At 38.7% G+C, this 22,211-nt stretch overlaps 2 protein-coding genes and 1 pseudogene across 2 annotated transcripts; 2 read left to right on the top strand and 1 right to left on the bottom strand.

Annotated features, from left to right (window-relative positions):
- The first annotated feature begins 1,694 nt into the window (after positions 1-1,694).
- On the top strand, positions 1,695-4,330 carry LOC144638286 (uncharacterized; annotated as a pseudogene).
- On the bottom strand, positions 3,319-14,176 carry LOC144638259 (ribosome biogenesis protein BRX1 homolog). The gene is made up of 12 exons (XM_078497478.1): positions 14,060-14,176; positions 13,926-13,984; positions 13,164-13,216; positions 12,898-12,941; positions 11,582-11,652; positions 10,200-10,249; positions 9,588-9,661; positions 9,278-9,328; positions 4,984-5,085; positions 4,522-4,555; positions 4,181-4,275; positions 3,319-3,747 (listed from the first exon to the last, which is right to left on the bottom strand). The coding sequence occupies exons 1-12, from the start codon at positions 14,174-14,176 to the stop codon at positions 3,553-3,555; spliced, it is 945 nt and encodes a 314-aa protein (XP_078353604.1). The 3' UTR covers positions 3,319-3,552.
- Positions 14,142-22,104, top strand: LOC144638328 (plasminogen receptor (KT)-like). The gene is made up of 5 exons (XM_078497558.1): positions 14,142-14,266; positions 17,703-17,832; positions 18,156-18,286; positions 19,670-19,779; positions 20,618-22,104. The coding sequence occupies exons 2-5, from the start codon at positions 17,740-17,742 to the stop codon at positions 20,731-20,733; spliced, it is 450 nt and encodes a 149-aa protein (XP_078353684.1). The 5' UTR covers positions 14,142-14,266; positions 17,703-17,739; the 3' UTR covers positions 20,734-22,104.
- Positions 22,105-22,211: the final 107 nt, after the last annotated feature.

Here is a 22,211-nt window from a genome sequence, read left to right as displayed (position 1 = left end):
AAGTTTAAACAGTGTATTCCTTAAAAAGCGAGCATTTTAGAAAGAGCTTTTAAAATGTGTAACAAGCCTAAGATTCTAAAATTGGTCACGTCAATAACTAACAGAATAACAGAAATGATAAAAATTTAAAGTGGCATTTAAAAAGTTCCGAAGTAAAAACTGGTGATATTGCTGTATAAAATCTTTGCTATTATTTTGTGTGTTTGAAATGTCTGCACATGCATATGGCGGGCACATACAAAGATTTGAAAATGTAACAGTTTTTATATCAAGCTACAGTTCGGGCTATAAAATGCATGATTCTATTAATATTTTTAAATAAGGCGAAATAAAGCGTTTGTTTATTAGTCTAGTGTAAGTGAATTTTATTTTTTTATAAACTAATTGTGTCATTGGCTTGAAGACTGGACTAAGCTAAAAATACGGCCGGCAAAATATATAAGATGGGGTGTTGTGAGTGATAAACTTGTAGTCGCGTTTTAAGTTTCAATACAAATATCTTTGATCAATGTTAAAGCTTAAAGTCTCCAGAAAACATCTAGACTGAAAATGCTATATTTACGTTTCCTCATTTTTAAAATGGAATACCTCCATGGCCGCGGAACTACCGCGATGAAAACTATGTCCAGCTAGCTAAAACTGTGCAAATTGATTCTTTTTGTATCTACGTTTATAACCTTTAGGATTTTGGATATTCTTGCTGAAGTAAGCAAATTTTGTCATATTGATTTAATGACCAATTATTGCACTTGACGTTCACCGAAAAGATTTTTGGCGTCGGATGAAAAGCTCGTGACTGTCTCGAGGCAAATATTCAAGTAATTGCTCATAATTACATTTATAAGTCTGACCCAAATACAACGTTGACTTTGAACCCTTGGAGAAAATTGTACTTTAAATATTGTTCTGGCAAAATTGTTACGAGTTTTCACGATGTCTTGTTTCACGATACGCAGCGTTCACACGACACGCGTGTTTCCCACGCTGCACGCTTCGCGGAACTGTGACTCCCTCCGTAACTGGTGGTGGCGGTGGTGGTGGTGTGTGTGTGTGTGTGGGGGGGGGGGGGGAGGGGGCAGGGTAGGGACACTTTGAAGAAACGGTGACCCTGCTGGAGGGAAAGCCAACATTTTTTTCCACATAACACTTAGCTTTGTCTGTTTTCGACCCGCCTCATGTGCTTTTCAATGCGGTAGGATTCTTGTAGCCTCTTGCTATTTAATTAAATTAGGGCCTTTTACTATTCCGGATGCTTTCTTCCGCGGTTCTTCCTCCCCTCTTTTCTGTTCGTTTCTCGGGGTCGTTTCGTTCTTCCGTTTCTTCCTGGTTCGTTCGTCTTCTTCTGTTCTCCGCGTTCGTTCCGGTTCGCCCCTCTGCTGCTCCACTTGGGCGCGTGCATTTCTGTTGCCCGGTGCTCTTGGTCTCTCGTCACGTGCTTGGGCACCATGTCGCTCCCTCTTTTTGTCTCCTGCCCACCTTGTTTCTCCCGCCGCGCCGTTGCCTTTGTTGCCGGTCCTCTGTCTCGGCTTTTCCGGTTTGTTCCGTGTCTTCTCATGTGGCGTACTGTAAACAGTAGAAATGCAAAAGAATCATGTTACATAAATTTGCACGAAAAGTAAAAGTATCACGTTAAGTGCTAAAAAAGTCTTGAAATTCATAACGAACACAACGGTTCAAATGATTGAAAACTTCCTCTTGTGGGCCGCATGTGTGACGATTCAATAAGAGAAATCTTCTCCCGATGTTGGTTGCTGCGTGATTTAGGTGTCCACGTTTGGTATTTCAGCATCTTACAAGTAAACATGAAACAGCGCCAGACTGAAAATTGAACTCATTTGACTTATTCTCAAGCGAAATTACCCTGGAAAATTATTATCATGCTGTCAATTGATTGGCCATATTACATTCTGCACTATCCTTTGATTACCTAGTTAGTGTAAACTTGAAGGAGTCTGAGCACCAGGAAGTGAAATCCGAGCCTGCAAATCCACAAAACTCTCAGACGTCACGAAAATTCAAGTTGTTTTGTCACGAACGTCGACAAGATGAAGGTTATCTGTGCTGGATTGAGCAAAACGGGCACTAAATCCTTAGCAAGCGCTTTGCGGATTCTTGGGTACGAAATCTACGACTTTCCAGAACACATAGACATACACCTTGACGAATGGATCGATATATACTGCGACGGAAAGTCGCTCGACTTTGCTTCCATGTACTCGGGTGTTGATGGAGTGACTGATCTTCCAGCAGCGTTTTGGTACGAGGACATTCTTGCGTGTTTCCCAGAAGCGAAGGTAATACTAACTGTTCGGGACAACGACGATGTCTGGGTACAAAGCTGGGCGAGGCACCTTCACATGACTCGAGATTTAGGAGTCGTTCTCGAAGCTGGCTTATCTCGTTTGGCCAAAACCTCGCAAACTGCTGAATTTCTTCAATGCAGAAGACACCGCTGTCTATGGCAGTGTTAACCCCGATTCAACGTTCTTGTTCAAAAAGAGGTACAATGAACATAACGAGAGAGTACAAGCTGTTATACCACCTTCAAAACTACTAGTTTACAACGTCAAACAAGGGTGGGGACCCTTGTGTCATTTCCTTGGAATGGACGTCCCTTCGGTAGATTTTCCTCGCGAAAACGTTGGTGGGTCAGGCGGACACGGATCCATAGCTGGACATGGTGAAGAATTGAAGCATAAAATTATGTACTTTATACTTCCTTCGTTACTGATTTTGTTGAGCATCGTTATATATTTATTTTACTTACGGTTGTAAGTTGGGGAGGGGGTAACTCATTCTTCCTAAGTCTTCTGCTGGGGGTGGGGGAGGGTCTGGATGGGGTTAACCGACAACTGACGAAAATTTTAACTGATTTAACTGACAGCTGACAATCGTAGTGTACTGACAACTGAAAAAGACATGATTGCCCTGAATATTCCACAAACCCACTTGTCAATAACATTGTTCGACTCTTTTCGTTAAACAAATGCCAGAAATGTACGTTTTTAGTGCGATTGGAGTGATCGGGGTGATTATATTAGAACCAGCCTTAAGGGCATACTTACTACTCCAGTTAAAAACTCCCCCACGTCCCTTCAAATACAGGAATGCGAATGCCCTAGATAACTGAAACTTTGCCATACAAGTGGCAAAAAGACAAAAGATGTATACATTTCTCAAAATATACGTATAATGTGTATGTAGATAGCCAGTGAATACAGCCTCCTCTTATTCGAAGGGAGCGAATGAGAGGCGGCTGTATTCGCAGGCTAGTATGAAGAGAAAACAGACTGAGATTAACTTACTTACACGCAGTCATAAAAGAAATTTGAGGCAAAATTTATTCACACACATTTCCGTCCTTCGTGAAATGACAAACGGTGCATTATGGTACATGTTATCGTGTAGAAATGAAATCTGTTCGATAGTTCGTATCAACACATCTCTGTTCCAGCAGGCGAGACTTGTAAAGACCTCCAGTAATTTTCTTTCTTTGTCTTGTCCGATGGTTCCCTTCTTGTTAAACCGCCTTCTCGTCCAATGTTTTCAGTTTTATTTTGACTTGCCAGCTTCCCTTGCCTTGGCAATATCAATATCTGATTGGGTAATGGTATGAAACACGTCATCCACGTCATAAATGTCACGTGGAAGATCTTTGTTGGCTTCCCGACGATCTTCGAGTGCTTGCCTCGATTCCACGCGACCGCGATACCGCTGAGCTGCTTGCTTGCGCACCATTCGACGGTACTAAGAGAAAAGTGCAAGTGACATGTTAGTGATATGTTGCGCGAACACTTTACACGTTGCCATGTAAAAGGCTACATAAAATGAAAAGAAAAATAAACGGAAGAAAAAAACATATGACAAACTCAAGTCCCATTCAATGATTAACTCTCCATTCAAAATGAGAAGTTGGGAGAAAGCAAACTTAATCGTTTTTATTTAAATAGAGGAAAAGTTGGTGACCACTGAATGCGCCCCAGAAAATATCCAATTGGAAGGGGGTGGGGGGGGGGGGGGGGGGGCTTTTAAGGTACAACAATCCCTAAAGAAACCAAACTACAGTATGCGTTATTAGACACTAAAAGTGGTTGTGTTAGTCTATTGAAGAAAATCTAAATGTACTTTTACCATTCCAACAACACAATTATCATTTTACTGTATCTTCTGTTGCATTTACCTCGTTAGGCGATTGATAATGTGGATTTTCGTACAAAGTTGGTCCTCCAAAACTTCCCTCAAACACTCTAATGAGGTTTAACACAAATCGTGGACCTGAAAAATTGCCAACAAACAAAAACTAACATTAAAACATTGCTTTTATTAGCTAGTTGATTATTGTCTTTATTCTCGTCACTGTTAGCCTCCCACGCATTCGTTCTTAGGGGCGATCATGTTTTCAAGAACGACTGCGTGGGAGGCTACGTCACTGTCTGCTTGACAATGTATTGATACTGTTGGGAGAAATTACGTTTTGATCAGTCACAAGAGTTAAACAATAAAAAATAAAATAAAACATACCAATCTCTAGTAAAGACCCATCTTCCTCGACAATCTGAAAGGTAAAATTCAAACTTAAATGCCTCTGCCTGCCCTTCTCTCTTCAGAAGCAAAGCTAAAATCTAAAGCTCTTTGTTTTGAAGGTAAAGAAAAAGTATATGTGGAGCCTAGTGGCCCGTACAGGCTGAAGCTTATCTTAGTTTCTGTAGCATGAAGAGACTAGGAGTAGGATGCTAGTCCATCACAGGGTTAGCCCCCAGTATTAGTTTGCCAGTACCCATTTATACAGCTGGGCTGAGAGAGGCTCTATGAGAGTTAAGTGTCTTGCCCAAGAACACAACACATTGACCACAGCAAGGGCTTGAACCCAGACCGCTCGATCTGGAGTCCAGTGTCGCTAACCATTAGGCCACTGTTCCTCCCCCTTGTTTTGAAGGACTATATTATAATTTATTAGTTTTAATTAAGATTTAATCTATTTACCTGAAAATTCCGGAACCAAATTCTACTGTCCTCAATTGAAAAAGATAAAACATGATCTACAAATGGTTTGCTCTTGGGATGAAAGCTTGGAGTACTAAAAATCTGCAAGTAAAAATTATTTCATTATAATTAAAATTCCACATTAGGCAGTCTGACTGTAAGCCATCTCACGCCCTTCCCCCCCCCCCCCCCCCACAAGACAATAAGTGATTTATGAATCAAATGCTGTACTTGTACACTTGGTCTAATTAATCATTAGATGGCATAGTTTTGGTTTGTGAGCACAGTACTTCTTTATTAAAAACGTACCTAATGAAAATTAACACCAATCAAGTAGTCCATGGGCCCAGACCCCAAAATTTGGCATTTGGTACCATTCAGAGGGACAAATGCTATCATATATTTTTCGAATCCTTGAACATTCTATTCATTTTGGTATGTGATAGCAATTCCAAAAGAGTAGCTTTCTTGCTGAATCACGTGATTTCTGACGTCATCTTTCCAAAATCAATGTTGCATTTTAATGCTCGAAGGGTAATGAATAATCACTTTATCGAAACTTCAAGCACGTAAATGTTGCGAGAGAGGCCTGAAAAGTACAGCAAAGGCAGTGATGCTAGTCAGGACTTTGGCCGCACTTAAGGGTTTTTCTCTGTATTTTCCATGGCAACAAAGCCGGATTGCATTTAACTGTCATATTCGGTTGATGTTAGAATTTAAAATGTGGACAAGTTTTTAAATAAATCAGGGAGAAAAACAAGGATTTGTATTTTAAATACGGACAGAGTATTTGAGGTTAATAAGAGTTATACTGATCTCTCTTTTTTATAAAAATGAAAGCTTTTTGAACCAAATATCGCGCGAGGGCGGCCTCATTTGACAAAGCGCGTGGAGGTTTTTATCTTACGTCATTAAATTAAAATCTTGCCGGTGTATCTTATAAACTCTTTCTTTTTACATATTCTTGATAAAAAAAAAATCTTGTAATTTGATTGTTATGCTTTTTAGAGGATAAAGCATTTTAATCGCCCGGATGTGTTCTTATTAAAAAACGTGATTTATTTTAGCGATAGGGTGGAAGGAAATTTTGAACCATTTGGCCGCCCTATTTGGCCCCAAATTAAAAGGGAAAAAAAAGGTATAAAATTTTTGTCTCAAATTATTTTCTTAATAACTCGGTTGTAAAATGCACAGAGCTTTTATTCGGCCTGTTCTACAAAAATTCCTCTCTCCACCCATGTGTATAAATGGTACTGGCGAGTCACCGCAGGGGGATAACCCTGCGATGGATTAGCATCCCATCCGGGGGGTAGCAATAGTGCTAAATACCGGGACAAGCTCCGGCCTGATGGGTCACTTGGCTCGATCAAACACAAATTTTGCCTACTTACATAAAATAGTTTTCAAGGACGTTTTTCATACAATTTCTATATTGATATGACTTTATCGGGTCTAATCTCGGAATGATAAAATCATGCTTTCATAATTTCTAAAGGAAAAACTTAATAAACATAAATTGCTTCTTGATGTAGTGTCCCAAATATCAGGGCATTCGGCTTGTGCCGGTTCTACTGATAACGGTTACGGTTCTGACTGAGAATTGTCTTCCTTTCTATTAAAATAAATTACTTCTATCTTTTTCTATTCTCCTTCTTAAAATAATAATATCTTTAGAAATCCCGGTCAATTTGGCTTATCAGCGGCGGGCACGAACATTTTTTTGGCACTTCTCCTCGCGACTCATATTATACACAATTATTACGTTCTCTTTTCTCACTTTTCACAAGTAATTAAGAACGTTTTCTTCTATCATCTCTATCGTTTTAAATATTATTCATAATTTTCTTCTCGAGGTACGCGCTAAACAGTTTATGCAGGGATTTTTGCTGGTTAAAGTGTCTCTTGCTTATTTGCCACTTCACTGAGGGAGATGGGTTCCAAAGTGTCAGGCTTGGACAGCGATAATTACCCTGTAGGACATTCCAGAAAGGCAAGGGAGGTGTTATTCTGAGGTAGTGGTTTTTTATTTTCTTGAGTCAGGACAGGATTTGTGGAGACAAAGTGCCGTTTTAATTTTTCTAATTGGGAGAAGGACTTATAGCTCCCTCCTGGGCGGTTTACACTTCCAATTATCAGAATGTAACTCAAGTTCTTCTGGACCATTGACTACATTTTTGCACAGCTCTCACGGCTAGGGTGACCCGACCAGCCTTGTCCCCATGTCAGGCGTTCTTTAAAGGTGTCACTGCTAATGAGCTGAGAATGCCTAGTGAATAGGCTGTGTGGTCATGTTATTTGAACAGCTTCTTGTGAATAATTGCATATAATGTATAATAGGTTCCTTAATTTCTCGATACTGTTGCATTAGGTGCTGCTCCCTTATTGTGATTTGTGATAATTGATGGTAAAGAATATGTTGTACCTCTGCCCAGCTGTAGTCAATTACAAAAGTTCGAGGAGAGTTGGAGGCCTTTTGCGTCGCCAATCGCGAAAGGACAGATAATGACCGGATGATGACAATATTAAGCAAGTTCTCAAAGTGCATTACACTCCCGAATTCTTGTTTCAGTTCTGTTAAATGTGCTTTTTTGTAGTGGAGTCTTTGATCTGTGTGACACAAATGAACGCGTGCCGAAAATTACATCTTTTAATTTAATTGTAACTGTTTAACAATCTTAATTCTTAAAAGTCAGCATTGTACTCGATATGCGGGAGTAACTATTCGTGCCTTCTAAACTTTCTCACATAGGGACACTTTGTGGCTCTATATTTTTTGGAACGTTTCATAATATACTTTTCTATACAATTTTTTTTCTAATCATAGATTGTGTTTTCGCATTAGATCTTTTTTTCGGGGGTTTCCCCTCTTTTAGGAGCTTATCTTCCCGCTACGGCAACATTTGCGGTGAAAACATAGAGGAATTTCCTCTCACTATTGGACTGATTCTCTCTCCATCTTTGTGGTGCTTTTTCGTCGCTGTTGTCATCACTCAATATAAATGGGGTTGATTTTTCACCCCACTGAAGCTGAATGGTGTTTCTCCGATGTACAGAGGATTTTAAGGTAAAAGTTGAGGTGCGGTGAACAAAGGACGCATCTGTCTTCATATTTTACGACGCATTTTTATCATTTTGGTCAGTCAGTGACGACTCTTCCGTGATTATTTGGACATTCTTTGAGCTCGCCACGCGCTCCCACCCCACCAACCGGGTTCCTTTCCCTATTCTCACACCTGTCCTCGCATTAGCCAATCAAACTTGATTACAGGAAATATCAGCGATATATTACATCTTCTGCTGTAAATGCCCCAAAGAAGTTTTCATTGGGAATGCAGGAGACATATTGACTGAATCCTTTAGGAAAAATCGCTTTCAGGTCCCCTACCACAACAGAGACTAACTGTACGTCTAATGCAACATTTCGATGGTATGAATGCCTCAGCCCATTCAATTCAAGACGTCCTTGTTCCATGGTGCAATCAGGTTTAGTAATGAAGTATTTCTGGACAGCGCAATGTAATATTTTAATTTAAAGTGCTTGTTTCTCTTGGCAACAACCACGATTCCTTTTTTCTCTCATCTTTCAACACGCGCACGTGCCATCTTGGCGGGCATCTTGGCGCGCGCAAACAGTTTTGAATATTGCGTACGACTGTAGAGAAAAACTGTGTTTTCCAACATAGTTGTTAGCTTTTCCAAAAGACAGCAGTGGCCAAACATCAGGAAACCAGTACCGAGCTAAATAACGTCTGCGAAAAAATGTTTATTTCAAAAATCAGAAATTGATACCTTTCGCGCCTCGCGAAATATTTCTGGACTGATATTGTAAGTTAATTGTATAAATAATTCTCTTTTAGATTCTTCATTGCAAATATTAATTTTTACAATCTTAATCTTTTTTAAGAGATTTCTTTTCCTTTTCTGGGATTTAATCGTTTAAAATACATCTAGGAAGCCGCCGCATCTTGGTACAGTGCAATTCAGGATTCAAAAGTATTTTGTTCTTTTTAGTGATTAAATTTTACATTTATTAGAAAACTATTATTTTTTCATACTGCAGTGAATTGGCAATAATAGAGTTTTATTATGTAGCCTCGTTCTGAGGGAGAATTTTATACTCTTAAAAAATCTATTAAGCTACTTTTCGTGATTGCTATCAGCTCAATTTTGAAACTCCTTCTGATGCACTTTAATCTGATACACTCATAATTTGTCCCTTTGATGGTACCAAAATCTGCTCGGGCCCATGGACTAAAGTATATGGGTTTCTAAATAGTAGTGTTATATAATGTACCTGAATAAACATTTCTTTCAGGAGTGAGTTGTGAGGTGTTTCATCAAATTGCTGTAATGGAAATAAGGCCAGATATTTTATTCAGCAGAAAGTCGTGTAATACAGCTGCATATTTTTACGTGAAGTCAGTTTTCATTTTTCAAGCCTTAATTGTGTGTTATCTTTGTATTTCCAAACCGACAGCACATTCAGGGAAAAATGGTTTTGAATAAAAAACATAAAAGCTAGCAGAAAATGCAAGGCAGAAGATAACAGAAACAGCTGCACATGAATTTTCTCAAGACAAACAAAGCACAGTCACCAAATTTACCTTATCAAATGATAAAATCGGTCTTGATCCTTTTAATGAATTTCCAGTTAATTTAAGTTCATCCATGGTGTGTACTGGAGACAAAGAGTAAAGATAAGGTAAAAGTAAAGTAAACTTTATTTAGCAGTATAGCCCATTCAGCTCATAGGCTGGTATCCAGAGGTGCCCTGCAACTAAAAATAACCAAAATGGCGGCTTTCAGTTGTTGAGTTTTGGGAAAGATTTTGTAGGGTTATAGCGAACGATGGAGACTGAAATTTTGGTAAATACCATATCTTTGTTTAAACTTTTTATTGGCGTAAAGAAAATAAATGGTTATTCTGGTAACAAAGTTGTTGTTGTTGTTCTGGAGTGAACTTCTCCTTTAAACCTGACCCATCCTATTAGATGGACTTGGAAGAGCATTTAATATGTTGGTTACTTGTTTTCCTTTAAGGGTTTAATTCAAATTTTCAATAAGCATCTCCACCCCTTTAACAAGGAAGTCCCCCTCCCCACCCTGTATAATTATTGAGCATGATCATGAAATAATTGGGTTTATTGCTACTCCCCCTGGATTGGACAAGCATTACATACAGTAATACATCTAGCTTCATGCGGGTGTATACTCACCATTTTCAACTAAGAATTTTGCAGATGGACCATGTGGTGTGCAAGAAAACCTAAACAACAATCAGATAGCAAAAAGAACTTTTACAGATACAGTATATTCACTAAGACAATACAGTAGAATCCTGATTTCTCGAACCCTCGGTTTCTAGAAACTTTTCATTTCTCGAACCAATATTCGTTTTCCTTGGATGGTACTTCTCTGTAATTTAACCCCCAATTTCTCGAGCCTCCCAATTTCTTGAAGCAATTTTCATTTCCCCTGAAGTTTCGAAAAAAATCAGGATTCTACTGTAGATTGATGTATTTTTTAGATACAATATTGCAGAAATAGAGGATATTACATGGTTGCGCGGAGATATGAAATTTATCTTCGAGTGTTCAAATCGATATCTCACGAGTGAGCGCAGCGAACGAGTGGGATATTGATTTGAACACGAGAAGATAAACTTCATATCTCCAAGCAACCATGTAATATTCTGTTTATTATATAAACCTACTAATAACCATGTTTTTGACGATTTTCCGAAGATTTCCGACTGTTTTCCGAGGATTTCCGAAGATTTTCAAAATGTTGTCCGAAGGTCGTACGAATGTTTCCGAACATTTTCCGAACTTTTCCGAAAATTTCCGAAGATATCCGAAGATTGCCGAGGAAGATCCGAGGATGTTTCGACTTAATATCGATTTTCTTTGGCTCATTAAGCATTGAAACAGGGCACACTTGCCAGAAAATGTTCCGAAATCGATATCTTCACATGTGAAAATAACATGTTATATGATTTTTTCGTGCGAAAGATTTCCTGGTATTTCACTGATGTTTATATAATAAACTGATTATATTTACAGCAAAACTTCTAAAAAAGAAAACCCATGGCATCACATTCTAGTTTACAATGTCCATACACCCTATGCAATATACACACTTTTTTTTTTTTATAATATACACACTTCAAGACTTTTCCCAAACTTCTTCCAACTTAGGAATGAACCTTTATTTGTTTATCTCATGATAGAATCGCTTTGAAATGTTGATTGTGACGTTTAGACTGCAACACTGCTAGTCTTCATCATCACCTGATGGAGACTAGCAGTATTGTAGTCGAAGTGTCACGATCAACACCTCAAAGCAATTCTATTGTGAGACAAACGAATAAAAGATGAACAATTTTATTCACATCTTTAATAACATTCTTCCAACTTCTAGATTTTGTGCGACAACCACTTCACCTCGCCTCACCTATATCCCCTGGCACCAAGTTGGCGAATAGGGCCCCTTAGAACAGGAATTTTGTCTTTATGGTGCTGGCTAAGATTGCACTGAGAACCTGAAAATATGTTGTACTTCCGGACTGTAGGATGTCACACAAAATGGCTCAACTTACCACATAAAAAGATCTTGTCCTTTCCTCATTTCAAAGAAGACACACTTGTTACAATTTTTCATTTCACAGACCTGCAAGTCAAGTAAAAAGAAATGTAGTTGGTGCCAAAGCCTATTATAACATAGCTAGCAGAGCCGCGCAATCAAATTCAGTATACGTAAGCGTGCTCAAAATACCGATGGAGCACGCTGATGACGTAATCGACGAGCAAAAATCTCACTGAGTAAAGCTCATACGCTGCGGGTGTTTTGCTAAAGCGATGACATATTATCTTCGGAATATGAAAAGTGAATCCTTTCAATATTTTCCCATGGATACGAGCTACAAGGTAAGCTGTTTCTTATTACGAGACGGAGAGCGAAAGAGAAAATAAATTCGATTTTGCCGTCAAAGTTGTTTGTGTGCTTTCCTTTATTCAAACAACAACAACTAACGTGCGAGTCTCGAAGGACGAAAATCATTTTTTTCACTGCCCTAACGTGGTAGAATGGGCCAACCATGAATGACAACAGCTCGATGGCACTAAAAACTAGCTGCCTGATGAAAGTTTTCGCGTTTTAAACATACACCAACGTCTCGGCTCTGTGTTCCCTGGGCTTCGGGCGCTTTTTCCCTTTTTTATCGGTCCAAAATACCGTCCTCTCGTCTGTCGCCGGGTGCTTTTATTTCCATTCTAGCAGTATTTGCTGTTTTTTCATTTTTTTTCTTCCTCTCCACATATAACTTATCAATTTACAGCCATTTGACACAAACTCTCCAATCGTGTACTTGTACATGTGTAATTTATTCTCGACCGCTTAGTTTATATTTTCACACTCACACAAAAACACAGTTTTTTTCCCCGGCCGGATGCACTCCCCGATTATAAAACAATTGGTTCATGCTTTTAGCTGTGCTCCATCGAGTTATAGAGCACTTGGAAAGTTTGGAGAGCACTCAAGAAGCTAGAGTTGCCCTCGGCTATCGCCTTGGGCAACTCTTCCGCTTTTTTCGTGCTCTCCAAACTTCCCGCGTGCTCCATAACTCGATGGAGCACGCTAAAGCATGAACCAATTGTTAAGTATACAACTTAATAAAAGGAAAAAAAACAAACAATAAGTAAACCAAGCCAGAAAAACCTGAATCAGAATTTACTGTTCGATGGATAAACAAGTGCTTTTGGAATGATTTTATTAACAAATATTTTGGTGAATAACTTCAATTCAAAATTAAGCACCTCCACAAGTGAAAGCTCACGCAACTGCTCAGATGAAAGGTGAAGCACATTATGTACATGTAAGATAAAGCATGGATTATCCTATAGCTTATTTACAAACCTCATTAACAACAAAGAGTTTGTCCTTGCGGTCAAGCTTGGTTTCTAGAGGGAAAAATTAAAAAGAGTTTGATGAGTCTCATTGGTGCAAAATTATTTAGCACTTACATTGTATCTCTGTAAGAAGAAGTTCTTACAAAATTTCCGGTGAGATCTCTATTACAGAGACTAAAAATAACCAAATTACCATTTGGATTATTTTTCTTGGATTGGTATGGCTACCTTATTTACATATCTAAAATGAAACAGATCCTTAAATGCATTTACCAGATTTGGAGTGTGGTAACAATGTCTGTATGTCAAGCATAAGGTGCCTTGCTCTGTGAAAACAAATTATATTACTTACATGTAAATAAGGACAGTAACAAATAAAAGTCTATATCAAATTAACTCTTTCTTATCAACCAAAATTAATGACACTCAAGTGCACTTCAAAATGCAATGCTTTGCCACCCAGCACCGGTACCCATGACCAGCTCCCATCTGGCTTTAAAGCTCAGTCAGTAGAGAAATATCTAGTTATTTAATCTGGAGGTCACGAGTTTGACTCCCACAATGGTCAAAGATTTTTTCTTTGCCTTGTGCGGTCCTCGTCTTCCTTTCTAGGCCTAAAGCTCAGACAATGTAGTTTACCATAGAGTTAAGTTTCTACTTTCCATCCACTACAAAATGTACAGGAGTGTGTTAAGTTTTAACCTTAAAAGTAAGTTGGTGTTTAGGGTTAGGGTTTTCTCAAAAACAGTTGATAACTTGTCGTCTAAAAGTAGACTAAAGTTAATGGCCAGGAGGAATAAAAACGTTATGAAACCATGACAAATAATGTGTGATAGAGAAGTGCCAAAATCCATACAGAAGACAGCAAATAACAAGAGGTTTAGTTGAGCTAGAACTTCTCTATCTGAACACATTTATTTGTCATGATTTCATAACCTTTTTAACCCTCCTGGCCATAAATTACTGCAGAAATTCGAAAAACTCAATAGTACCAACTTTTCCACTCACTTATTGGATCAAGTCTTGTTTTCTTACCTGTGTGAAATACCACGTGAGCAAAACACAAGCACGCGTTGTTTGTTCGTCCATTTTCCCTGAAAACAGAAGGTTCAAAACTTGGCTTCGTTGCAATAAAAACATAGAACAGTGACACCTCGACGTATTCAAACCTTTTTCGTTTTCTTTTTCTTCGACTGTACCCCGTCAGACCGGCTAGAAGATTCAACTTCTCCAATCGACCTTTTCTTCGCCATTTTGTTTGAGTCCCTGACTGTGTAACCGCGCATTCAGGAAAACTGCTGAATCAAAGCAGTGCAGACTCAAATACGTTCGTGACCTTCTTTCTTTCGAGGCCGCAAGCGGGAAATATTTTGCAGGTAAACATTTCTTCTAAAAAATCTAGCTCTACAACTTAGCCTTCTCTTAATTGCAGATTTTGTAGATTTAGTGTTTAAAACTGCGATTTTAAAATCTAAGCAACTTTGCATGACTATCGCAAGCTGTTTTGCACAATGAAAACAATGCAAATATGGCCAAGAAGATCTGACGCCCACTATATAAAATACAAGCTCAGCATTAAGCAATTTATGCATGGTATAAAAACAATATTAACGGACTGGACAGCCAGGCCAACTTTTGTCGATGTCTTAAGTTGCTTTTCATTGGTCTTTTATTCATGATTACAAGATAATTTAATATGCTATTATTAAACCAATTTCAGTCAAATCTCTACCAGAGCCTCCATTCAGTTAGTGTGGGATGTCCGGGGAGAGAGGTGAAAAATCATGCATGCTACATAAGCTTTTTTAAAATGTCTGAGTAATTGCGCGCGCTGTGATTGGTCAGTTTGACTTCATTATAGCTCCATAAAGCACGCTGCATACGTCACACGCGTGCTTTATTTATGGGTTAGAGACTGTTGTGAGTGTTTTGTTGACAAATACACGCACGCGCTGGCCGCACAATGAACGAGAAATTTTCAATACTGCACGAGGCGTAGCCGAGTGCAGTATTGAAAATTTTGAGTTCATTGTGAGGCCAGCAAGTGCGTGTATTTGTCAACAAAACACGAACGAACAGACTCTAACCCTTTTAATATACAATCTGAGTACACTGCATCGAACTGCAAGCGATCATCGACTTAACGAACTTTAAACAACAAACTTAATGTTTAAAAATAAGAAGTGTAGCAGTACATAATTACACGGGATTACATCAATAATATAAAAATCACAAATTAGCCGTACAGAAATAAAACTTAAAATGGTTCATAAAATCGTTCATCAGTTGTGGTCGTTCATAAATACAGTCAGCGAGAAGCTTGTTCAATGCAAGTCGATGGCTTTCACAATCAAGCAACTACAAGCAAGTCAATCGCACACAAAAATGTATTTATTGAGCTGCAGTTTACCTTTGAACATGAAAGCGCTTCAAGTTGTTATCCTCTTCGATTTTGTTTGGTATTGGATCGTTGATAATTTGAGGAATATACTTTTCTTCCACTTCTACAAGCTTTGAAGCTGAAGACACCTTCAATAATGCACGATTTTCGTGCATTATTGTCAATACTGCACTGTCTGAGTTTGCTGACGACAGGTAAAGCAAAATCACGTGATCTATTTTAACCAATTGCGCGCGTGGATTTTGGACAGTGAACGAAGATTGTATATTAATGAGTTATAATGCACGCTGCTTACGTCACGAGTTTTAGCACGCGCAATTTCTTTAACATTTAAAAAAAGAAATAAAAAACTTTCTCCTCGTGCATTGTTGAGTTATATAAGCACTTGGGAATTTTTAAGAACATTTGAGAAGTGCGAGAAGCACTTGGCTTCTCTGTGCACTTCTCTCGTGTTCTTAAAAATTCCCGCATGCTTATATAACTCAACCATGCACTCGGGTGCGTTTTTTTATTCCTTTAATAAATATCATATGTCTTATTATTAAATACTAGCCATGATGTATTGCAATTCCTAAGTGTTGATTGGTTTACAGGCCACTTAAAAGGGGTTATATTTACAATATTATAAGTACTGACAATATTTTCGGGACTTTAGTAACTGGCCACTTAATAAGGGGTGGCCGCTTAAAGATGATTTCCAGTCCGTACTGCGCAGACTCGGGGTTTGTTTACGTTTTTGTTTTGAATTCGTTGAAACGTTACACTTCGGTGACAGCATACATGACGTTTTTTAGTCCGCCATTACAGTTCGTTTCGTTCAAGAAGTTCCGATGAGCTAAAACGTCGGTTTGAAATAGCGTCAAGGTTCTTCTACTCGTTATTATTTGTTCTGCAAGGATATCTGGCGTTAATAATGAAGAAAAAGGTAAGTTTGTCGCGGAATTTTTAGTTTTGCTTGTAAACCATTCCCTTCGTGTGGGCTCACATAAACATTGCAGCCGAGATTGCGCAGTAGGGACTGGAATTCATCTTTAATAGGGGTTCGACTGTAACAGATTTTGTTGTTAATCATTGAATATAGTCCTGTGGCGCCTGGCCTTCCTTAGGATCACACTCATTGTTAAATGTGTGACAACTCCCATTTCTAATTAGCAGCCCAGGGTGCATTCTGTGTACATCCCATGTCAAAGATATTCCAACAATTTACAAGTCTATTTCAAGGTTCTTTGTTATATATATGTAACCTATAATAAATCATTTGAATGCCAATTAACATGCCAACAATAATCTTATGAAATCCATGCCTCAGATGCATCCTGGCCATTGGCTTGTGTGTCGCTAACTTAGTCTGACCACCCTGATAGATTATAATTCTATGGTGCATTCTTAACTATGTTGTGGTTTACATTTGTCTTTGGTTTAATTATTTCAAACCAGTTTGATTTACTTAAATTTCAGTGTCTCATATAATATTCAGTATCATACCGTATTTACTCGAATAAGCGCCGCGGCGCTTATTAAATTTTTCGCGCCTCAAGTGCGGCGCTTATTCGAGGGCGGCGCTTATTTGAGGGCGGCGCTTATTTAAAATTTGGACGCCACAAAGAATCTAATCTTTTACAGTAATTGAAAATAGCGTCTTTTGATTGTCAGTTTTAATCCCTTGTTTGTCCTGGCAAAGATCGTGGTCTTCACAACATTTACAGAACTACGTATTGTAAGAATGTTGGATAGAAAACTAATGAGCAAGCGGTAAAACAATCACTTTGAGCTGCAACACATCGCTTTTGATGAAAAGAATTGTCAAGTTTGTTTTAGAGTTGCTTTGTTGTGCTGTTTTATGTCAAATGGATTTCCTCAAATAAGCGCCGCATCGGGACTGCGGCGCTTATTCGGGGGCGGCGCTTATTAACTATTTTGTCCCAAATGCGGCGCTTATTCGAGGGCGGCGCTTAATCGGTGGCGGTGCTTATTCGAGTAAATACGGTAATCAGAAACAAAGAGAAATAAAAATCAAACTGGTTTGAAAAAAGATTAAACCACAACATCTATTTACATGTATACCGTAAAATTCTGGTTATAAGCCCCGGGCTAATACAACTTCATAAGGGTTTTTTGGTGGGCTTATAAGTTGAGGGGCTTGTATCTGGGAGGGCTTATAAGCAGAATAAAAAAACGTTCTGAAACGGGTCATGGGAGTGTTGATCGAAATACGTTTTTAAGTTAAAAACGCATGATAAAGCGAAATTAAGCCCTGTTCAGTACCGCCATTGGGCAGAGGGGGGCTTATATCCGGGGGGGGGGGCTTATAACCGGAATTTTACAGTATGTAAATTTCTAAATTTGTGTGTTGCAATTATTCAGGGGTGTTGTTCTTTTCTAGTAAGTTTTTGCCAATCTATCTGTCGTAGGAAGTTGATTGTGAAAGAAAAACACAAAACATTAAAAATGGGTTCTGTTCTGGGAGGAGCTATGAAAGAAACAATGGATGAAAACATGAAGAATCAGCAGGAGTTTATGAAAGAAAATCAAAAAATTGTGGTAAGTAATTTCCCACAACTGTAGTACATGTAACTTGAAATTGGTAAGTACTTGCACTAGTTTGTCTAAAATTCTATGCATTTAATGTGATACCACAGAGTACCCAGACTCTCAATAGAACAGCTCAACTGGGTTCTCTTTAGTGATACCAACTAGGACTCTTTAGTAGTCTTGGTAGTGAGTGATGTTTTTTTTTAAATCAGTGGGAAAATTTCCCAAAGTAAAATAAAACAATATGGAATTAGAGCATGTTAAAATACGGTTGCATACATTAGAAACTTCTCTTGGCTACTATTACTAAAATCCATGAATGTTCTTTTTAGTTAGGAAGACAGCTACAGATGCAGAATGCCATGAGAGAAAGAATGATGTCTATGCAGCTGGCTGGAGCTAGGGAAATGTTTTATTGGCTGGCGTCATTCTATGGGATTGCAACAGTTGCTATGTTTGCTGGGTAAACAAGTTTCTTCATACAGTATGTATCCGGCTAGCAAGAACAGCCTTATTCGAGAATGACACTTCACTGTTCTAGTTTTCAGATGGTGGGGAATAATGAAATACCTTAAGGTTACTATTTTTAGCGGCTACTTATTTTAGCAATTTTTTCAGAGTAGGATTTAGCGACTATTTAATTAAGCGATTTTCCGAAAAATATAAAAAGTTGGTGATATTGTGTAAACCAGTTTTTAATAAACATATAGCTAAGATGGAAATGAATGTTCAGTAAAAAAACAAACTCACTTGAAATTGAGCGAACATTTGCATTGCAAAAAATAAAAAAGTTACCGGCATCTATTTTTGAAAGAATTTTTCAAGTCAACTATGCTTATTCTGTTTCACTTTGGGTGGGAGGGGAGGTAGTACTTTAATTTAACAAATACCGGTATTGGATTTGACCGACACAAATTTTAGCGAGTACTAAATTTAGCGATTATAGCTGAACTCACTAAAATTGCTAAAATTAGTAGCTGCTAACAATATAGGCTCGATTTCCAGCCGCTTTTCGGGAAAATAAGCCCGCGCTCCCCCTCCCCTCTCTCGGGGAGGAACAAAGACTGGACTCGATGAGGCGGCGGAAATCGAGCCTACTAACAATAGTAACCTTAATGTAGCCAACATTCAGATGACTCTCTGAATGAGAAACGAAAACAGGAAAGCTTCTAAGGCATTAGCTCCAGCACTCTTCATATTCCTATGGATCCATGAGCGAGAGTACCTCACCAATAACAATTTTGGTGTTTTTTACTGAAAACACAGGGCACAGAGGAGTCTAGTCGTTGAGAGGACGGCTGAATTTCAGACTAAGAGGAGTCAAGTTTGTCCGCAATTCAAAATCTCTACCGTACAAAACGACCTTCAAAAGCTTTTCAAAGCGATTGTGTGAGCCGTACGTGATACAGCACCGTCATGCGGTACTTGTTTGCAGATCATCTGGTGATATCGTATTCTGACTGTCGATTGATGTCTGCGGATGTCGCATGAGGGTATGAATACGATATCACTAGACCAGATGATCTGTAAACAAGTATCGCATGACGGCGTTGTATCACGTACGGCTCACACGATCGCTTTGAAAAGCTTTTGAAGGTTGTTTTGCATGGTAGAGATTTTGAATTGCGGACTTGACTCCTCTGTGCCCTGTGTGTAAAGCAGAAAAATCCCCATGACAGTGTCCCTTTAAACCATGGGAGGATTCTGATAGTCAGCACAATTTACATTATAGCATCGCTTAAAAAAATCCTAAGTTACACCTGTGACGTACAAGTATGCAAATCCAGACTATGTGACAAGTCTTATTTAGTGAGTTTTTTCTAAATTAATTTATTCTTTTTTATAGGTTCAAGAAATCCAAAAGCCCAGCTGCTTTAGTTCCTTTTCTTCCTCTTACCTTTATTGTGGCATATCAAGCTGATTATGTTTATGGAACCAAAATGAGCAGGATTAGGGGTGAGTAACAGTGATAAAAAAGGTAGCCTCGAGCCAAGGCCGGGCCCCCCCCCCCGGGGAGCCAAGTGGCCCATACTTGCTGGAGGAGCTTGAATCCAGTTTCTGTAGCATAAAGCAGCTGGGAATATTTCTTCTCCCTACTGGATGAGATGCTAGTCCATCGCAGGGTAACCCCCAGCATTATTTCGCCGGTACCCATGTACAGGGCCGTAACCAGACCTTTGGCAAAGACATGGCAAGATCTTGCTAGGAGATTCTGGGGGCATGCCCTCCCACAAAATTTGGAAATCTATTAAAAAGCTCTGAAACTCTTTCTTGAACATTTTTCATGCTGCATTTCTTGCAGAAAAATACTCTTGTTCAACTGAGGATTATTTCCCAAACTTAACATAATTTTTTTTTTTAAATTTTGGGTTAAAATCTAGACGAGGCAAGTGCCTTGTCTTGCCTCTTGCTAGTTACGGCCCTGCCCGGTGGAGAGAGGCACCATGAGAGTAAAGCGTCTTGTCCAAGAACACAACAGGCACGTGCTATCCATTAGGCCACCTCGCCTCCCATAACTTAACAGTGTACAGGCCTGTAAATTACAGATTTGACAGGGATTTTAGCCAAATTTACTTTATTTATTCGATTAAGCACCCAACCTTTTTGAATAAGAACCCACATTAAATAAGTGCCCACCCTAAGGACCATTGCAATAACCACCCCCCCCCCCCCCCCCCTTAGGCCACAGCTTCTTGCTAAAGTTGTATAGTAATTGATTAGTATCAGTCTCTATGTTAATAGCCATTTAAATTTGTTGTTTTTGATGTGTTTTTTTTTTTCATTATTTTACCAGAGGAAGCTGAACAGATCATGAAAGAAGAACGCTCTTTCCTTGAACTTCCTACTGGCATGCCTGATTTTCAATCAATTGAGGAGGCGCGACTGAAAGCAGAAGGAAAATCTGCCTAAAATAATCCAAGTTCTTATAACCCAGTGTGACTGTCTGCATACCCAGGGGAGGAGGTACTCAGGATTTCAAGTGACAAGGATGATTGAAGAATATTTTGGGGTTTGAAAGTACATTTTTGACTAGGTAGGGATGTTTTTGTGTATTATAAACAATCTAAAGATTCATGGTAGTGCCTTGGCTGCATAGTTCGCAAATAAAGTACAAACAAACATGTTTTGATTTTTGGGGAGTTAATTTTTGGTGGATTTTTTGGGGTTGTGTTGGAAGCCCTAGGGATTTTTTTGGGTCTTGATTCCCCCCTCCCCCATTCAATCATCCCTGTCATTTGAAATCCTGAGTACCCCCCTGGGGCTAGATGATACATACATACAATGTATAATCTACAAATCATAAATAAATATATAATTATAAATGCTGCAATTGATTAATTGAAGCTCTTTCTTAAAGCGGCAGTGTCACTAAGATTGAGCATACTTGAAAATGCAACAAAGGTGACAGTCGGTATTTATTAATTGGAAATCCACTGATAGTCGCCTGGCCTTGCTTAGACATACTGTAAAGTGAAATGTGGTGTGGCTATGGATGGGTAGGAAGAAAGTGGCCTAATACTTGAAAAAGTTGGACCGACACTTTCAAGTTGACAGTGTTACTTACTTGGAAGACAATCACATAAAAACTGTTGATTAGAGTTTATTTACATCTTGGAGAATGAATTTATGCCTTTCTTTCATTTTTTAAAGGCTATTTTGTTGATCAGTGAGTGTACTGTCAGAGTTCTAGCATAGTTTACAGAAAACTCAGAAGACACTGTCCCTTAAGTGTTTTATTTTTATTTTGGTTTGGCCCACCCCCTCCCACCTCTCTGGAAATTCCAGTGGGGCTCATACAGGTTCTGGAATGAAATAATGGCCAAGTTGTGCCATCCATGATTATGAGCTAAGTCCATAAGTAGTCCGTCCAGTTTCGTAAGCTTGTATTTCATTGAGTACAAAATGCACTTTAGCTCTTACGTTCCTAGAGTCAAACAAACCTTGTGGTTTCAACTTTTAAGTCTGTGAAGCTTAGCATTTCTGTTGCTTAGCATTTCTGTGGATCCTCACCAAACTCCGATTTTAGATATCATTCGTCGCCCTTGGTCTATTTATTCTACTAACTGTATGCCAAAAAAGCCACTTTGCTTCACTTCTGTACTTGTATACAGTTAAAACCAGTCTGTCAAAAGACGTTAATCATTAATAGGTGTTTTTCCTTTATCTAAGGTATATTGTGAAACTCTTTTTTTGTTATGAAATTGCGTACCTTTGTTAACTTAAAGTATATGTATTGGCAGAAATTGTGACACATTGAAATGAAATGTATTTTCACTGTGACTGTTTTTGTTTTTTTTTGGGGGGGATTTTTGCTTAGTGGAGGGCAGACAGATGTCGATTGGCTACCCGCCGGTTTAAAAGCAGGGGCGGATCCAGGAATTCCTAAA

This window comes from Oculina patagonica, chromosome 14 (assembly GCF_052425735.1).
Source record: "Oculina patagonica isolate OP01 chromosome 14, crgOcupat, whole genome shotgun sequence".
NCBI classification, from domain to species: Eukaryota; Metazoa; Cnidaria; class Anthozoa; order Scleractinia; family Oculinidae; genus Oculina; species Oculina patagonica.
The sequence above is the reverse complement of the archived record's forward strand: the minus strand, read 5'-3'. Positions and strand labels throughout refer to the sequence as shown.

What these genes read in the sequence shown, in the direction of transcription:
- LOC144638328 (XM_078497558.1), top strand. Translation starts at nt 17,740, where the DNA reads ATGGGTTCTGTTCTGGGAGGAGCTATGAAAGAAACAATGGATGAAAAC. An exon ending in ACAGTTGCTATGTTTGCTGG is followed by an intron (nt 18,287 to 19,669) that starts GTAAACAAGTTT and finishes TCTTTTTTATAG; the next exon opens with GTTCAAGAAATCCAAAAGCC. An exon ending in CAAAATGAGCAGGATTAGGG is followed by an intron (nt 19,780 to 20,617) that starts GTGAGTAACAGT and finishes TTATTTTACCAG; the next exon opens with AGGAAGCTGAACAGATCATG.
- LOC144638259 (XM_078497478.1), bottom strand. Translation starts at nt 14,176, where the DNA reads ATGCGCGGTTACACAGTCAGGGACTCAAACAAAATGGCGAAGAAAAGG. An exon ending in AGAAAAAGAAAACGAAAAAG is followed by an intron (nt 13,985 to 14,059) that starts GTTTGAATACGT and finishes TTCTGTTTTCAG; the next exon opens with GGAAAATGGACGAACAAACA. An exon ending in TCACGTGGTATTTCACACAG is followed by an intron (nt 13,217 to 13,925) that starts GTAAGAAAACAA and finishes TTGTTTTCACAG; the next exon opens with AGCAAGGCACCTTATGCTTG.